At 48.9% G+C, this 19,572-nt stretch overlaps 1 protein-coding gene across 18 annotated transcripts in view; it reads right to left on the bottom strand.

Annotated features, from left to right (window-relative positions):
- Positions 1-19,572, bottom strand: part of PPP6R3 (protein phosphatase 6 regulatory subunit 3) — a 137,492-nt gene that overhangs the window by 32,362 nt on the left and 85,558 nt on the right. For 15 of the 18 annotated variants that reach the window (XM_047878130.1, XM_047878125.1, XM_047878123.1 and 12 more), the window contains 6 exons: positions 9,862-9,991; positions 7,629-7,781; positions 5,577-5,726; positions 4,442-4,506; positions 2,151-2,266; positions 456-541 (listed from right to left, as the gene is read on the bottom strand). In XM_047878130.1, coding sequence (XP_047734086.1) covers positions 456-541; positions 2,151-2,266; positions 4,442-4,506; positions 5,577-5,726; positions 7,629-7,781; positions 9,862-9,991 — 700 coding nt within the window. The remainder of the gene's footprint in view (positions 1-455; positions 542-2,150; positions 2,267-4,441; positions 4,507-5,576; positions 5,727-7,628; positions 7,782-9,861; positions 9,992-19,572) is intronic. The other 3 variants (XM_047878122.1, XM_047878119.1, XM_047878117.1) reach the window with 1 other exon arrangement.

Genomic DNA, 19,572 nt, shown 5'->3' on the forward strand with positions numbered 1-19,572 from the left:
AAGTCATCTACAAAATTCTCCCCCGCCCCACAGTGGGAATAATCTAAAAAGAGGGTAAACTCAACTCAGTAATATTAGAAAATATCCAAAGGCTTCCTGAGGCTTCTAACCACCCTGGCTTATCTGAGGCATAAGGCAACACACCTGACAGAGAAGGCGGGCTAGCAGCGGTTCTGTCGAGGCACTGAGGGAAAGGGGGGTGGGGCGGGGGGAACGTAGAGGTCAGTGGCCTCTCTGTACCCTCTGGTCACCGCAGGCAGGAATTAGGAACTGACGAGACAAGTTGTCAAGAATATGGTGAACACTGACCTCTCTTCCTTGGTAAAGAAACATGAACTTATCCTTGGCCCCAAATGACCGAGACAAACGAAAGATCTTTCTCTCATCTCTTTCTGAGCAAGTGGGCAAAGGCCGAGAGCACTGGAGTCACCGAAACGTGACCCAGTAAAACCTACTAGATCTACCGTGTTCCTCTTGTTAGTTTCTCCCAAGGAGCTTGCGCAGAACGCCTCCCATCGCTCCCTGACTGTATCTGGAAGACCTTTGGAGAGAGAGAAAGAAAGAGGCATGGTCACTCCAGGGGCCTCAAACACAGACGCACAAAACAAACAGGAAACAGGGGGTGCACCACCCGCTCGGCTCATCGAAGGCAGATGTGCCCCATCATGTGGGTACCCGCCTCTTGGAGAAACAGAGTTATAAGGCCTTGTGGCCTGGACGTCAGTAATGTCAGGAACCAGAGCCACCCCCCCAAAAGGTCTCTGCTTGATGCCAAGGGTGCTACGCAGCTCTGTGAATTTAACAAGTTTTAAAAACAGTAAACACTGAATCTGGAAAGCGTGTGCCCAGCGCACTTCAGAGAGGACAGTGGGTCTTTTAAGGCAGGAGGAAAAACCGTGCTTGCACGTCGTTCAAGTTCAGGAACGCTATAGCGCAAGCTCCCGCACACCCGTCGGATACGGCGACGGCTCCTGGAGCCTGGTTCGGCTGCTCAAACTATTCCAACACAGCGTTTCCTAAATGCTTGTGCCCACAGGCCACCACGCCAACACAGACGCAGCAGTGAGACTCCACCTTCTAGAGGAATTTTAAAGAAAAGGGCACACAGATACTTTTTCCGAGAAAAGGGAACTACGGCTATAATCTCGGAAGCCTGACTAGAGCTGTCCTCTGACACTTCCGGTTCCAACAGATGTGTGTGTGCCCCTCGCATACCCCGTGGTGAGCAGCTCCGGGAAAACAAAGACTGAGCCACAGGACGTAATCACGCCCATGGCCACCTCTCCAGGTGAGCACACAACCTGGGATGGCCCCGCTTGGACCTGTCTCGGGGAGCAAAGTTACAGGGGGGCAAAGCCCCAACCGATCCCACGGCCTAGAACAGCTCTTTCAGTGCACGTTCGGCAGGGAACAGCCTCTTGAACACAGGCATTCTTAAAAGACAAACCGGATAGACTGGGAAACAATTTCTAGTGTTCAGCAAGTTGAGTTTGGATGAATTCAGAACTACAGGGGTTGGAGATTTTCACACTCCTGGAGTGAAGTCGCAGGACCAGTCCAAGCCCCGGAGTCCACAGAGCTCCTGGGCCCTCGGGGTAGAGGGGACGGACTCTTGGCCTGGGCGCCAGTGTAAAAGGCACCTGCAGCTTCTTGCCAGTAACCTCGCCTGGTAAATTTCAATGCTGGTACAGAGAGCATCTTTTAGAGTCCGCCAGCCCTCCTCTCAGGAAGAGAGACGGAAAACATGTGGATAAATGCTGTGATACCCCAGCTGAAGGAACTCAATCCACAGGCTATATACACAGGGGCCTTCAGAAGTAAATAAAAAGAGCGATCCCAGCTCGTGACATAGCGGCTGGCGATGGGACGCCAGACTTGGTGGATATGGTGAGCAGGCTCCCTGAGAGCGAGAGCGGGTGCCTTGGCCGGGCTGCCAGTACTCACTCAAAGGACTGCAGAAGTAAGGAGAGACACAGAGCAAGGAACTACACTCCTCAAACAACTTCACTCAGATCTCCAGATGATACACGCAATATAAGGGAACTCCACAGACTGCCATTAAAAACGTTACGAAAGTTTCCACTCAATTTACCCTTAAATCCTTCCTCCAATCCAACAAAAGTGTAATTAAAATTCCAAAAGCCACTTACCTTTGATAAGCTGCTGTACTAATGCACTGTTGGGGCCCTTGTCAGTGCTGTGCACGATACAGTTAGCTATCCTTGTCAGGTGTCCCATGTAGCCGTGCCGTCTGCCTCCCTCGGCCCTGACAAGGGGGAGAGGACAAATCCTCAGGCTCCCGACCGGAGGGAGTCGTGAGACAGCCTGGTAAGCACAGCGGGTTGGAGTGATCATTCTAAAAACAGAGGCCTGAAGCTGGGGATGGACGGTCACCAGGTCAGGCCAGGGTGGGGAGGGGCAGAGGCGGTCCGCTCAAGGATCACACGGTGGCCACACTCACCAAGGTCCGTTCAACATACAAACCAATCATTAACCTTCGATAATCTTAAAAAAAAAAAAAAAAAAAAAAAAAGCCCAAACATTCGCTGACACCTCATATTTCTGTGACTTGGCTCTGGATCTTTCTGTGAACAGACTTTAAAAAGGCTGAAAGCACCTAAGGTGACAATCCTGCTGCTTCGTTTTCTGAGACATCACGTCTCCACTGCGTCTACTAACAGACACAATCGTCTACCAACGGCACTTCTCGGGTTAAAAGAGCAGCCGATCTTAAGGATCCGGCCGAGGCGAGGGGCTGGTCTCGGGCCCACACGGCACCTGGAACCCGGGTACAGAAACTACCCCCGTTGCTCTCCCCCGTTTAGGGCCTACCCTTCCTAACCAGGACCCACCTTTACCAAATCCATCCATGTAGATACACTTCTCACATCGCTGTGATTCTCTGCCTGTTTACAAAGGGTCAGGACTTAGATTTTTGCTTACAGGGAGAATCTTTCAGGGGCCACTAAAAAAGCCATACTGTGCTTGAAGGCTTTTCTGAGAAAGAGGGTATCTGCTAAGAATCTTAAAGGGTCTGGAAACAGCTAAGGGTCAGAAGACACAGAGTTGATCTCAAGTGAGTTGTTAAGAGCCTCTCCTGGCTTCACGGTAAGATCCCGAGACCCCGGTGTTCCTCACAGGCAGCTTCCTGGTCAGACCCTGTGCGGTGCTCCCACGAGCTCCCGAGGGAGCTCAAACGCCCACCCGCCAGGGCTTTGCTCCAAGGCTCCTGATGTTCTTTTGGCTTCTGGGGCAAGGAAACGTTAGGAAAGCTTGTTCCGGGACCCCCAAGGTGGGGGGACTGTAACAGTCAAGCCTCTGAAGGATGGAGCTTAGGGGAAACAGCATACCCGACACCTTTGCACTGGCGACGAAGAGGCAGAGAACAAGGGAGGCTGGGGAGGGCACTAAGCTGCTAACGTGGGGCCAAACACAGACCCAGAGAGGCTGATCTGGCCAGACACAGCACCCCCACAGGAGCTCCGTGTGGAAGACTGGACCCGAGGCCCACCGAGACGAGCCTCGGACGAAATGCAGGTTTTCCAGAGTCCAGTCACAGCTCTATCAGTGCCAGTGAGCGCTTCCGGAAACACCAAACCTGACAAAATGAAGCCGACCCCTCCCTTTAGTTCCTAGCTCTCCCACAGGCCGCAAGAGGAGTCTGAGCAGAGACACAGAGCAAGAAACCTCCCGGCACGGGCTCAAGCACGAAGGCGCACGGGACGGCCTTCTGGGCTGATGGAAATGCTCCGTGCCTCGAGCGCAGCGCTCCCGCACCCGCACACGTTCGTCAGAGCTCCTAGAAATGCACGCCCAGAAAGGATGGAGTCCCACCTTACAAGAATTATACCTCAATGCACCTGACTTAAAAGCAAACGCAAGAAGTGGCCCTGAGAGTGTCTTCCACGCACGCCCTGCCACCGGCCTCCTGTGAGATGGCGTCCAAGCCCCCAGGGCCCGAGGGAGGAAGCGGGGTGTGCGGCAAAGCGCCTGACGCGTGTCAGCCACCACTTCAGGTAATCGTGCCCGTCAGCTGACGGAGATTTTCTGAACACAAATTGCTAGGGCGGTCGCCGTCCCCTCTTCAGTCAGGAAGTGCCCCTCTTCACGGCGAGAACACAGGGCGACCTGAACTTGAAGCATCATCGGGGAGGCCTTGACTTGAGGACTCTTTTTCTTCCCTACTGTCAGTAGAACAGCTGTTCAAAAAGGTCCCGGGAGTTTCAAAGGCAGCTAACCCCTGGGTTCCCCTCAAGAGAGCTCAAAAGACAGGGGGGATCTAAAAATAAACGGCTACAATGAAATAACCTGGAGAGAACCATTTGTAACTGGAAGCTGGTCTGTACCTCGTAGTTACTCTCACTGTTCTCTCAGGCAAGGGAGGGTGTTTTCTTCAAGTTAAAAATCAGACAGAATTCCTCTCAGAAAACGGCTTACTTACTGTTTCTTCTCATTCATTTCCCAGGCATCAAGTATTCGTTCTATTAACTGACATTTTTGAAAAAGCTGAATAAAAAGGAATATTCCAGTTAACATTTATGTAAATAATGTCAAAGCATCAAAGTTCTAAAGTGAAACAGAACCCTCCTCAAATAGAACAGTGACATGTTATCACCCAGCAAGCTGTGAATTACCGGCTAACTCATCTGCAACGTGGTAACGGATTCACGCAAGGCCCTCAGACAAACGCTACGGGGATCGAGACGGGAGCCAGGCCTCCAGCGCTGTAGCTGCTGGGGAACAGCGACACTGCGGGTGCCGCTGCATTGAGTAGCTGACCTAAAGCAAAGCCAGGTTTCATGAGCCATGAAAACTGGCTGATAAATTCAAAAGAAGAAGGAAGACTACACCCTGGCAAAAATCTCTCGGAATCCGCAGCAATCCCTGTGCTTTCGAAGCCCGGGCCACGCCCGCTTCCGCACCCGCTGCCATCGCTGTCGGGATGCGAGATGCAGTTGCACCCGAGGTCATGGTCTTTCCCTTCGACCTGGTTGAGCCAGCTTCTCCCACGTCCCCGGTTTGCGAGTAACCCAGCGTGAGCTAGAAAACTTCGTACAACCACAGAACTTCAGAGCAAGAAGAAATCTGAAGACTGACTTAGTGAAATCACCTCGTAGGTAACAAAAGGAAACAGGGCCACAGAAACGTTTCGCTCGTCACTGCACGCAGCCCACTCCTGCCAACCTTCACTCATGTGTTTAGCCTACAAATTAAAACTGGCAAGCCGGGGCGCCTGTGTGGCTCAGTCCGTTGACTCCTGATTCTGGTTCAGGTCATGATCTCACGGTTCGAGAGTTTGAGCCCCGAGTCAGGCTCGGCGTTGGCAGCGTAGAGCCTGCTTGGGATTCTCTCCCTCCCCGTTCTCTCTGCCCCTTCCCTGCTTGCACACTCTCTCAAAACAAGTAAGCACACTTAAAAAATTTAGAATTGGTAAGCCAAACAACTGGTCAAACGCTTTCTGCAGACTTTAAAACAAGAGAGTTAACTATCTGGACTCTGAAATTACCTCCCTGCCCTTCGACTAATTCACTTCACACTTATCAGGAGCAGCAGAAAAGAGACACCAGTAAGCTTACGTGTTTCAGTAACAAATTGTCACCGGCGGAGTCTTGATCGGTAATGGTGTTATTTTCTGTATTTTCAAAAGGACTTGCAAGAATCAGTGCGATACAAATTTCCACTTGAGTATGTAAAAAGTTATTCCACGTATATTTGAAGAACATGTCCTACAAAAAAGAAAAAGCAATGCTTGTTTTTATTCGGTTGCCTCAATGTTGAAAGCCGCTGCTCTAACACACTTCCCAAAGAGTGACTTAATAAAGTGGAAATGATATGTTCTTAGTTCAACAGGACTATTTAAAAGGAAAACAAGTTTACTTCAAAGGGCTTGAAATGCCACTACGTACACTGAAGAGCATGATACCTGCTCATTCAACATGCCACCAATTGCATGGAATCTAGTAGAAAACAGCAGCAAACATAGGAAAACAACAGTAAGCTTCTGAAAGAGAAGATCTTTTTACATTTTCAAGGCAACTAACACAGGCATTAAGTTCAGTAAGCATCCGATAACTTTTAAAGAAATGTTTAAGAATTTTATTTTGAGTCAACAAACCTGTACTGATGGCTTTTGTGCAGGGCACAGTGCTAGAGGCCATACAGGAGACAGGGACAGACAAAAAGATGGTCTCCAATCTCAGGGTGCTCACACCTTAACAAAGAATAAGCACTCAGGCATTTGAAACTCATGGAACTATTAGCGAATGGAGTAAAACAAGAGAGGTCTGGGAAGCAGTGACGTGTGGACCTCCAGAAAGCACACGGGTTTCCCAGATTGCTCGAGAAGCTGACAGTATCACAAAAAGGAAAGACAATTCCTACAAACACAAAATCCATCATGCATACACATATTCAGGACATGCTTTGAGTCTGGCTACCTCAACTCAAAACCAGGTAACGATTCATGACCCATTTAGAAGTTTTATCAAATTTGCTGTGCTTCAAAAGTAGTCGGGTACTTACTATCAGTAAGATCAGAGGCTAGTGACTGACGACTTCAGGGACAGGAGTAGAAACTTATGTTGCTATAGTTTCATACACCAGCCAGAGGGTGGGCAAAAACTGTCCCCAGACAGCAGCGGTCTGTCACCAAAGAGACTGTGGCTCTGTAACGTTTTATCCACTCCAACGTGTTCCTGCTCTCTATTCCTACACTGTCATCATTCTACCCAAAGCTGAAACGCAGCTAAAAATACTTAGTGACATCAGGTGGCGTAACAGTGTGGCTGACAAAGCCCACGTCGGTTTGAAACTGGATGTGAATTCAAATCTTGGTCCCACCACTTATGAGCCATAGAATGTGTCCCGTCTCTGGGCAAGATGTGAAAAGCGGACCCTCTCTCTCGCACAGGCATTTACACCCAGCACCACATGAGAAATGGAAGGAAGTGCAAAGAGTGTGCAAAAAGCCCAAACTTCCCCTTGTGCACGGCAAGGCCAGATGGCTCATGAAACCCGCCAAGTGTTAACCCCGTGCCTTCTATGCCCTGGGGTGGCAGGACAGACAGAGCAGGCAGGGGCACCAGAGCTGGGCCTGGGGATTCTAAGCACAAACCTTGGAACTGGGGAACCCGAGGGTCAAGGGAGTCCAGATGATTCCTGGGCTCTCCCTTTCCCCTTCCACCAACCACAGACTATAGTTGTGTCAGGGAAGAATCTGGACTCAACTTAAAAGACCACCTATCTGTCAGGGGAGAGAAGATAAACACTTGTCCCTTTGCTAATTACAAACGGAACACGGTGCTGTAACCAGCAGTCGTTTCTAGCTAACAGCTCCCCCGAGGGACAGGACTGCTCGACCACCTGTGCCAGACTGAGATTCTGGAGGGAGAGTGGGTCTTAATCATCTATGAAATCTCTACTATACTTCTTTACACGCAGCAATAATAAATACTGAAAACTTAAAAACTGACGATAAACTCAAGGCAAAAACTACATAAAAGACCATTTGTGCTCAGAACCAGGAAGTCACTGACAGACTGTAAACGCATAAGGTTTTTCACTTGTGCGAGTTGTAGGTCTACAAAACATCAAGGGCAAATTAAATGACCTTTTGGGGGAAATCTTACCAATATGACCCCGACGCTATTCAGCTCCATAAGGTCCCCGTTGATACTGCTGGTATTTGTCTGCAGGAGGCTGGATATCAACCTGATCACATTCAGTCGGGTGTTGCCCACGGGAGGGTCCAGCACACCCCACGTAGTTTTCATCACGCTTTTCTGAGGAGGAAAAAGCTTTCCAATTAAATCCAGCTCAGTAAACAAGCAAAAGGGTGGAGGGGTACGGGCGAATATGCACGCCACGTAAACTCCCCCTGCAAACACTGGGGCCTGAATCCTCCGTCTGACGGAAAACCCAAAGCCACTTTTGCCATCTTGAAGATACGATGAAATAACCAAGAGGGGGGGAAAATTGAGTCATTTCCCTGGACTGTACACTTTTTAAGAAACTGAGTATCCCCCTGCTTCGACAACGCAAAGTGCCGCAGGAAGATCGCAGAACGCTGCACTCAGGGGGAAAAGGGTGAGACATTCCAAACCTGGCCAGAAATCTCGAAACTAAGACATGTGACGGGTGGTTTTGGAACACAGTCCCCAATCTTTGCAAAATCCGAGAACGAGGCAAGCTCAAAAGCTGTCCCTGGGTCACAACCTTGAAAGAGGATCAACTTCGAACCTGTACCTGCCCATAAAAGGGAGTCTCTACACTTTGAATCACAAGAGACAGACACAGGACACTTGGGACTTTCACGAATCCCACAGGAAAGGGTGGCGAATCCTCAGCCGGCAGTGAGGCCGCCCTTTCCCCACGTCCCGCGCCGCGCCTCATACCCCCCTGCTCCTCTCAAGGCTGCGGGGAACTAGAAGCTTCAGCCTCTTCCTCCAGCTGAGGTAGCTCTAAGTAACGACACGTTAAAACCTTCAAGGGTCTAACTCACGCCGCATCCTCTACTAAAACCACGTACAAGCTGACCTCCTGGACTCCTAGCAGTGACAGAGCGGAGTTCAAACGGTGCCTTCCTGTCCATGCAGAGAGGAGACGCTGCCTTCCTGTCCATGCAGAGAGGAGACAGGCAGGCCAGCAAAGACGCGGGTGGGGAACTTCCTCATACGTCCTCCTTCCCCCACCTCCCATTCCCACCTGGAATATTCTCTCTGCTTCTCCTACTAAATCAATCCCTTCTTTTTCTTTCCTGACTCTGTTTCTTCCCTACGTGTGCCACGAGGGACGCTGCTGGCCGGAATGGTTAAACAGGGGCACAGGCGCTCTCCCCGAGGGTGAACGCCGAGCACTCCGGCCCGCACCCAGCGCTGGCCGGACGCGTAAGACACGACTCGGGCAGGGACCCTGCCTGCTAAGTGGTGGCGTCAGCCGTCTGAAGAGACCGTCTGGAAGCTGAACTAGACTCCCTGCGTCGTGGACGTAAATAATCGTGTTCCCCTCCACAAAACGCCGAAATACACAGAAAGCACCTAATGCAGAAGGGAGAAAGTAGCGCCTTCGGATTCCCAGGGCCTGGCACGGTGGATGCCACGAGACACGCATGACGGCTAGGCCGCTGGGTGCGAGGACACAGGGCAGGAGGAAAAAGGAAAGCGGCAGCACTGGGGTGGGCAGGGGACCTCCCGGACCGGACTCTCCCACAGAGATTCCCAAAGGAAGAGCCTCTTACCCTCACCTAGTTCTCTGCTGCGGGAGAACAGCACTCGTGGCCCACAGACGGCTCTCCTCTACCGGGCCTCGGGGTGTGTGACTCGTGCTCTCAGCGGACCGCCCGAGTGAAGTCCCTGCTGGCTTAGCACGCGGAGGCCCCCGGCGGGAAAACGAGCGGAGCCACGCTGCGCCGAGCACTCCTCAAATAAGACATCTACCCATCAGACTGATACGCCACTCCAGCTCGGATTAAGGCAACTCAGCCTCAAAGATCAGTTCCTAAAGGAGGAACTTAACCTCAAAGCTGGGAAAATGACAGGCCACAAGGACTGCTGGATTGGCAAAGAAGCCCCCAGAATTTATAGAAAAAAAGCACAAAAAGCTGAGTATCCTAAGTAGATAAATACTCTGCTTCATTTCAATTCTACCCCATCCACCAGTGTAGACACTACATATATATATATAGATAAAAGCTGTAACTCGCTTAAAACTAAAACCTCGCTTAACAGCAGTACAGACGATCGGAAGGGCTAGCTTGTGTGTGCTGTTCACAGCCGGTTCCATTTCCCACAAGGTTCATGTGCTTTCTAAGCACTATTTAAACCAAGTCACTGACCCGGCCAGCCGTGAAGATAGCTGCCCTACCTTGGGTGGCTCAAGCAGGAGTTCGTGAAAAGATCCAAGTCTTCCTCGGATAGCTTCTAGAACACTCTTGTTGACCGAACAAGCTGAATGACTCATGCCTGGTGGGCAGATCTCTATATGGCCTTCAAATCTTGAAACAGAGCAAGGTAATTTTGTTATAATTTCAAAACAAATCAATTAAGGTGCTCCTTATCAGTATGTAGGTAGATACAGAACAGCTATACAAATATGATTATATCAACATTTCTGGAAGGATGGGAAGAAGGTGTAATAAAACCTCTCCGGGGACAGCAACATGATCGGAAATCCAATGGCCTACAGTTGTCAGGAGAGAAATCACATGCGATTTCCTCCCATTCCCCCACACCTTCCAGCTCCGTATACCTATAATCCTAATAGCAGGTCTCTACCAGGAAATCTGGGAAACAAAAGGAGATCAGGTCCCTGAATTATAGGCCATACCATACCGTGTGCCATTTTGGGACACTGCTAATCACCAGGCCTGCGTCGGTCCCATTACAGTTTTTCTTAGGTAGCCAACACTGTTTCCGACTTACAAAGCCTAAGTTGCTCGTGTACGTGAAGCTCAAACTATACTCATTACAGGAGAGGCTAACCGACGAGTAGAACGAGCCATCGGAATCTCAATCGGTGTTAGTGATCACATGGGAAAAGGGGCCCCCAAGGACATCAGGAGGGGAAGGGCCTAAAAACGTGGGCATGAATTTCAAATGACAGGACAGACCTGGAAGTGGTGTGTCAGTAGTGTGACGTCAGCTGGTCATCAGTGCAAACTGGTGGTTGACCACGCAGCTGCCGAGCCCCAGCCCTGGTTTTTCACTCCCCGATTGTGCGTGCTACTGTGGACACTGGGAGCCTCTGCAGTGTCTCCCCCAGGCCTGCCGTGAGGGTCACGCTCGCGCAGAGGACCGAGGATGCCGCCTGGCGCACAGCTAGCACCCGGAGAGCAGCCTCGCTGTCATGTGAAAGCCTTCCACACACGTACGCGCTAACTCAGAGCTGCTGTAACGGTATTTAGCCATTTTCCAGTCTGAGGACACTTTGGGTTGTTTACGGTTTTGTGTGATTATGAATAAAGGTGATGCAAACCCTCACAATTTTGTGTCGCACAGTTTTCATTTTACTTGGGTAAACATCTAAGACATTGCTGGATGGTACAACAAATGTCTGTTTAACTCTGGAAAAGCTGCCAAACGTTTTCAGAAACCGGTCGTCTGACTTTGCATTCCCAAGAGTAACTTGTGAGCCCTCCAGGTGGCTCTCCACTGTCGCAAGCATGGAGTACTGTCTATTTTGTGGTCTGGCTTAGCTGTGTAGGAGGCTGAAAGGTGGCCTCCCAAAACATAAGTCTACACCCTATTCCCCAGGGCCTGTGAATGTTACCTTATTTGAATGTAATCAATTAAGGATCCTGAGAGGAGATTAGATTATCTGGGTAGCCCCTAAATGACATTCCAGGTGTCCTTATAAAGGACACAATGGGGCACCTGGGTGGCTCGGTCAGTTGAGCATCCGACTTCGGCTCAGGTCATGATCTCGCGGCTTATGAGTTCGGGCCCCGCGTCGGACTCTGGGCTGACAGCTCGGAGCCTGGAGCCTGCTTCGAGATCTGTCTCCCTCTCTCTCTGCCCCTCCCCTGCTCACGTCCTGGCTCTGTCTCTCAAAAAAAAAATAAATGTTTAAACAAAAATTTTTTTAAAGAAGCACAATGGCACACAGAGAAGGGGATGTGAAGCTGAAGGAGGCAGGTGACCACAAGCCCAAAGATGCCAACAGCCACCAGAAGGTGGAAGAGGCTAAGGAGGAGTCTCGGCTAGTGTCCCTGGATGCAGTGCGGCACTGCTGACACCCTGAACTTGGGCTTCCAGCATTCATTGGGACGCAGTGGTGTCTGCTGGTTTAAGCCCGTTTGTGGCTTTGTTACAACAGTTTGTTACAGCAGACACAGGAAACAAATACAATTTGTTCAAAAGGTACGTAATGGTATTTCAATGTGGTTTTAACTTGAATTTCAGTACTGACAAATGATGGGCATTTTTATATTTATTTGCTACACAAATATATTTTATTCATTAAGTGTCTGCTCAAATCTTTTGATCTTAAGAAACTGGACTGTTTTTCTTATTACTGAAGTTTTGAATATTCGTTATATAGCTGGATATAGTTCTTGCTCAGACACATGATTTGTAAATATTCTTTGACAGTGTGTGGCCTGTCTTTTTATTTCCTAAGTAGGCTCTACACCCAGCATGGAGCCCGACACGGGGCTCCAACTCACAACCCTGAGGTCGCTTGTTGATTTCTACAAACACTCCTGCTTGGATTTTGATTGGAACTACATGGGCACTTCAGATCAGATCAGTCTGGGGAGAGCTGACATCTCAACAATATTGAGTTTTCTAATCCATGAACACAGTATCTCTTTCCATTTATTTTTTTTCAATTTTTTTTTTTCAACGTTTATTTATTTTTGGGACAGAGAGAGACAGAGCATGAACGGGGGAGGGTCAGAGAGAGAGGGAGACACAGAATCTGAAACAGGCTCCAGGCTCTGAGCCATCAGCCCAGAGCCCGACGCGGGGCTCGAACTCACGGACCGCGAGATCGTGACCTGGCTGAAGTCGGACGCTTAACCGACTGTGCCACCCAGGCGCCCCATCTCTTTCCATTTAGATTGTCTTTGATTTCATCAATATGGAATGATTTTCAGCATTAAATCCTACACACACTTTATAAACAGGTATACATTTAAGTACTTTCTTTTTTCTATGTAAATATTTCATAAAAATTCCAAATTCCAGTTGTTTGTTGCCATGAGAAAGAAATCCAACTAACTTTTGAATACTGACCTGATGATGTCTTGCAATTATACATACATATATATATATATATATATATATATATATATATATATATATATAAAGTTTATTTGTTAGTCCTCGGAGGGGTAGTTTCGGGGTTTGCTTGTTTTGTTGTTTTTGTTTTTTCTTGTATTCTTTCGTATTCTCTGTGAAGACAATCCTGGCATCTGCACACTGATTCAGTTTATACCTTCCTTTCCAATCTGGATGCCATTTCTTTCTTTCCTGCCTTACTACACTGGCTGGCACTCAGGAGGCTGAATACGACTGGTAATGAATATCCTTGCCACGTTCCTTGATATCAGGGGCTTATCATTTCAGTCTCTGACCATTAAGAATGGTATTGGCTACAGATTTTGTTTTAAGGGGGCCTTATCAGTTTCCAAGGTCCTTTCTATTACTAATTTATTGAGAGGTTTTTATCATAAAGGGATTTATTGAGATGACTACATGGTTTTTCTTCTTTTATCTGTTAGTATCACTGTTTGATTTTTTATTAAGACTTTAATCTCACAGTTTTAAAGTTCACAGCAAAGTGGAGGGGAAAGTACAGGGACGGTCCATGTGCCCTCCACCCCCTTATGTGCAAGCCTCCCCCATTATCAGCATCCCTACCCCCAGAATGGTATATCCATTTCGATCAATGAACCTACACTGACACAACATAAGCACCACAGGTCTAGAGTTTACCATCACAGTTCATTCTTGGTGTTGTGCATTCCAGGGATTTACATAAATACATGACGACACATATCCGTCATGATGGCACCACACTATTTTCACTGCCCCGAGAGTCCCCTGCGCTCTACCCACCCATCCATCTCCCCACCGCCAACCCCTGATTGTTGTCTCCACAGCTCTGCCTTTTCCCGAATGTCACACGGCTGGAATCATACAGTATGTAGACTTTGCCTTGGCTCCCTTCACTTAGTAACATTTAAGGTTCTTTCATGTCTTTTCGAGGCTTGACAGCTCATTCTTTTTAGCACTGGGTAATATCTGTTTGGTTATACCGCCGTTTATTTATCCACTCATCTACTGAAGGACATCTTGGTTGCTTCCAAGTTTTGACAAGTGTGGATAAAGCTGCCATAAACATCCGTGTGCAGGTCTGTGTGTGAACATCAGTTTTCAACTCCTTTGGGTAAATACCATAATTGCCGGATTATATTTAGTTTCGTAAGAAACTGTCAAACTGTCTTCTGCAGTGGCTGTATCATTTTGTGTTCCCACCAGCCACAAATAAGAGTTCCTATCGCTCTACCATTTTGTCTGCATTTGGTCATTATCACCGATTATATATATGTATGTATGTATGTGTGTGTGTGTACACACACACACACACACACACACACACACACACACATATTCTGCGAGAGAGAGCGCATGAACGGAGGGGAGGGGAGGAGAATACAGTATCTCAAGCAGGCTTCACATTCAGCAGAGTCCAACGTGGGGCTCAATCCCATGACTCTGGGATCATGACCTGAGCCGAAATCAAGAGTTGGATGCTCAACTGACTGAGCCCCCCAAGCACCCCACACTGATTGATTTTTGAAGGATGAATGAGCCTTGTGTTCCCAAGATAAGCGTAGTTGGTTATGACATGCTATCTTTTTAATATATTGCTGTATTTAATTTGCTAATATTTTCTTAAGGAACTCTACATCTAAGTTCTTGTGGAATCTTGTTAGTTTTTCTTTTCGTCTAGTTTCAAAGTAAGGATGGCCTCATAAAATGAGCTGGAAAATGTCCTTTCCCCTGTATTTTTGTAGAGTCCTTAGATCTTCGGTGGAATTCAGCAGTGAAGCGAATCTGGGCCAGGAATTTTCTTTGCCGGAAGCTTTTAAATAGGAATTAAACTTCTTCAAAAGATCTAAGACCATCACGCTAGCTATTACTTTCCGGAGTGAGCTCTGGTGGTACTTCCTTAAGAAAGCTGTCCGCGGCCTTTAAACTGTTGGAACCGTTTGCCGAGTGTTCACAGTGTTCTGTTACTCTTCTAATGTCTGTGGGGAAGGCAATTATGTCCCCTCTTTTACTCCTGTGATTTATAATATGTATCTTTTCTACATTTTCTTAATCTGAGCACAGATGTATTCGTTTCATCAATCTTTTTAAAGAAAGGGCTTTTAAGTTTCACTGGTTCTTTGCATTATTTCTCTCTTCTCAATCTCTTCGATTTCTGCTCTCATCTTTATTATTTCCTTCCTGCTTTGCTCTGGGTTTCATTTGCTCTTCCTTGACTAGTTTTTCTTTTTTTAAGCATTTACTTAAAATGAGAGAAAAAAAAAGAGAGAGAGAGAGCGTTGGGGGGGGCGGGGGGTGGACACAGAATCTGAAGCAGGCTCCAGGCTGTCAGCACAGAGCCCGACACGAGGCTCGAACCCACAAACCGTGAGACCATGACCTGAGCCGAAGTCAGATGCTCAACCGACTGAGCCACCCAGGGGCCCCCTTCTTTTACTAGTTTCTTAAGGTAGTAGATCATTGGCACAAAACTTTGTCTTTCTTGATGTAAACATTTAAGGGGTGCCTGGGTGGCTCAGTCAACTGAGCGTCCGACTCTTGACTTCGGCTCAGGTCATGATCCCGGGGTTGTGGGATCAAGCCCCATGTTGGGCTCTGCATGGAGCGTGGAGTCTGCCAGAGATTCTCTCTCCCTCCCTCCCTCCTTCTCTGCCCTTCCCTGGCTAGTGCACATGCAAATGCTCTCTCCTTAAGAAAAAAGGGAGAGGGAGGGAATGGAATGGAATGGAATGGAATGGAATGGAATGGAATGGAATGGAATGGAATGGAAGAGGGGGAGGGGGGAGGGGGAGGGGAGAGGGAAGGAAGGGAGGGAAGGGAGGGAAGGGAGGGAAGGGGAAGGGGAAGGGGAAGGGGAAGGGAGGAGGGAAGGAGGGGAAGGAAGGGAAGGAGGGGAAGGAAGGGAAGGAAGGAAGGGAAGGAAGGAAGGGAGGGAAGGGGAGGGAGGGGAGGAAGGAAAGGAAAAGGAAAAGGAAAGGAAAAGGAAAAGGAAAAGGAAAAGGAAAAGGAAAAGGAAAAGGAAAGGAAGGGTCTTGCTTCGTTTCCAAATATCTGGGGATGTTCCAGCAATCTTAAACCCATTATGGTTGGAATAAATACTATGTATAATTAGATCATTTTAATTTGTTACGGTTTTGTGCTGAGCATCTGGTCTATCCTGATAAAAGTTCCGTGTGCACTTGGAAAGACTGCGCGCCCTGACGTGGCTGGGGGAAGGCTCTGCAAGTGTCACCTGGGTCACGCGGGCTGCTACTGCTGTTCCAGTCTTCCGTGTTGTCACTGGGTTTCTGTCTAAATGCTGTGTCAATTCCTTTTAGAACTGTTTCACATTTACAGAAAAACTGCCAGGGTAACACAGACCGTCCCCACACAACCCAAACCCAGTGTCCCGTTATCAGTATCTTACAACATTATTAACACATTTGTCACAATTAATACGTCAGTGTTGACACACAACATCCATCCTTTATTCAGATTTCCTCGGTTTTACCTAAGGTCCCTCCTTCGTTTAAGAATCCCGTCCAAGACACCACACCTTATTTACTTGTCCTGTCTCCTCAGGCTCCTCTTGGCTGGGACGGTTACTCGGACCTTACTGGGTAGGTATCCTGCAGTCCCTTCACCGGAGTCTGTCTCATGTTCTCCTCGTGACCGCGGGGCCTCTGAGAGGAAGCCCGCACAGGGAAAACGTCACTTCCGTGACGCCACAAGAGCACAGACTGTCAACACAACTTGTCACCGGCTGCCACTTTGATTATCTGGCCCAGGAAGTGTTTGCCAGAGTCGCTGTCAAGGTGCTCTTTTTATTGTCTTTCCACACAGAACTCTCTGGAGTGAAGCCATGGTGCGCGGTCTACGCACGAGAGCGGGCAGTCTTGTTCTTCCTCCTTGAGGGGGGTGTATCCACATGAACTCCGTGCAACTCTTCTGCAGGGGAGACGTGTCTCTGCTCTTCTGTTTATTGGTATCAGTATGAACTATCGGAAACATTCTACTCTGGGTTAGAAGACGACGCCTTGTGCCGTTGTGGGGGGTGTTGACTGGGCCAATCGGCTTTGGCCAAGGAAAGCTCTGGGTGTCAGTTGGCCCAGTGCTCTTCTGACCTAACCCCGGCCACTTACACCGTGGGGTTCTGCAGGGTTTTCTGTACTTCCTAATTTTTACCTGACACGATGCTCCAGACTCCTCCTGCCCTACCTGTAGAACCAGCCACTTCTCCCAGGAGCCCCGGTTCCTTTCCCTGGAGACTGGTGTGAGGGACCGAGATCTGGCCACCGGTCCTTGTTCCCAGCGGCGGGTCACTCCTAGGCCCTTGCAGCTCACAAAGCAAGTCTTTTTGGTTCACCTCTTCACGGTCAGTGTGGGTGATTTCTAACGTCCTAGAGATTCCTTCTTTGACTGCGTCCAACTTCACCAGTAAGCCCCGAGGCCTTCTTCATCTCTGCTGCGGGCCTCAGCTCCAGCACTGTCCGTGTGATGTTCTCTCTCCGCTAAAGTCCCTCACCTGCTTGCGCTTGTCCATTTTCCCCACAGGCCGCTGGCATACTAATCAGAGTTATTTTAAATTCCCTGGCAGACAGTTCCAGCATTTTTAAATCTCGGTCTGTTGACTACTCCTGCTCTTGAGTTTTCGGGGTTTTTTAATCTTGCTCGTCTTATAATTTTTCGTGGAAAGGTGGGCAAGTCGCGTCGGTCAGTAAGCACTATTTGTTTCTAGAACACACACCCCTTTCTCTCCAGGCCCTCAAGGCGGGGTTCACCTCCCCCTCCAGTCAGCGGCTGGCCTAGGTCTCGGTTCTGCTGCTGCCGTGACCTCAGCCCGCTCCAGACTTCAGGTGTGTGTCCCCTTACTTCGTGTTTACAGTTAGGGCTGGTTCGCCAAGGTCTTCCCCCCGTCACTCTTTAACTCGGTCTTTGGAGGTTCTACCCTTTAAGCTTGCTCCTGTGCCCGCAGGGTATCCTTCCACACTGGCCTCTCCTGCCCCATCAGCCCAGGGAACCGGGACTGCCGATGGGGAAAATGTTGTTTTGGTTTAGCCTGTCTTAGGCAGCTGACAGGTCCTTAGGTCTCACTGACCTCGCTTCAGTGCGAGGGGAACTCTAATGGTCGGGGCCCATAATGCGTCCCCACCTGTCTTGTGGGCTAGAGGGTTTTTGGCGGTTCCTTCTGCCTACTAAAATGGTCTCCAGCTGTGTCTTTGAGGCTAGAGCGTGTCCTTAGTAGCCAAAGAGCTTCGCTCAGCAGGAGAGAGGGTAGAGGAGGATCACGGAGGGGGATCGTGCATTCTGCCCAAAGGCCGCTGCTCTGGTTCCTCGCGCCCGGGGCAAAGCGGAGTGTTCTCTCGTCTGCCCAGCTCTGCCTGCCTCGGCCGCTGCCACCGCCACCGCCACCGTGGCTCCCCGGGGAAGGGCCTGCAGGTGTATGCAAATTACCCTGTGCCTACAGCTCTGAGGTTTCTCGGCCCTGCTTGCCCCCTAGGGAGCTTCGGCAGTGTCACAGCCTACTACTCTACATTTATGGAAAATGTATCTGAACTATAATCTATCACGATGAGAAAAACTGTGAGCGCACCTCAGTTCCTTGGTGTAAGACAAGAACCGACATACATACTAACTTACCCCATCTCGTGTCTTAAGTTTTATTAAAATAATCTAAAATTCATTGTTTTCCCCAACACGTGACTTATTCAATGATTCTTTCTTAAAAGTTAACCTTCACATTCATGTTAATAATGCTCACCCCGCCCCCCATCCATTTCATTTATCATCAATTTTACCAATATTATCCCTTCGAGTTCTTTATTCTAACTTATTTTCCGTCGGTTTCGGCAAAGTACAATCTTCACAAAATGTACCCCCTGAACAGAAACCAGATGGGCACACTGAGGTCACAGAGGCTTTAAAATGGCTCTCCCGCCCCCACACACCAGCAACGGCGCGTCAGGGTCGCAGTCCTGCCCTGCTTTCCGGTATCCAGTTACAATACCCATGGAAGATCTATTCACATGCACAGAGAACAGGCCTGGCAATCCGATCCGCTTTGTAGTTGACCCACGACTTCTTAGCCAGATACCTTCAGGATTTATCCTTTCTTCCTGGGATTCAGAAAGCTCATCAGGAAAAGGCTAGAATCTGAGCCCTCCCCCCCTAATATTTAATCTTGTTTAGTATTTGATAAACCTTTCTGATTTGAAGACAAGTTCCTTCTGGTCAGAACTTTCCTCCTCTTACTGGGGTATCTCCTCTGTCTGCTTTAGGCTGCACAGCGGTGTGGTTCTTCTCTTCCATACACAAAGATGCATCCTTGTTCTCAGAAGTAGCCTTCTCAAGGCAGGGCAGCTGGTCTAAGCCACCAACACCGCTTCAGGTGCTTCCAGACCATTTTCAGAGATGGTGCCACCACCGTGAGGCAGAACCAGCAGGATGACAGTCCCGCGCCACTTGACTGACACCTGAAAAGTTGCCGGTTACGTGACTTGAAACAGAATTTACAGAAGACACGGTCAAAGCTGCAGACGCAATCTCCAAATTACAAGGCATTTGAAGCAGGGTTGCCAGACTGCCCTTCCCCGACCGCTAACCAAGAACTCAACAGACCAGGACAAGAGATCAGGTATCTGGGAAGCAGAATGGCTGTCCTCACTACTTTGCTAGAAACCAAAATTACATCGTTAGAAACACATCCAGAAACGCTGGACGGCCGAGATTTTCATCTGCTGACGGCAGCCCTTTTCTGTCCTCTTCATGCCCTCTGGTTTACCGGATAAATCCAACAGCGAGTGAGAAAACACAAACTCTA

The sequence above is a fragment of the Prionailurus viverrinus genome, chromosome D1, assembly GCF_022837055.1.
Source record: "Prionailurus viverrinus isolate Anna chromosome D1, UM_Priviv_1.0, whole genome shotgun sequence".
NCBI lineage: Eukaryota > Metazoa > Chordata > Mammalia > Carnivora > Felidae > Prionailurus > Prionailurus viverrinus.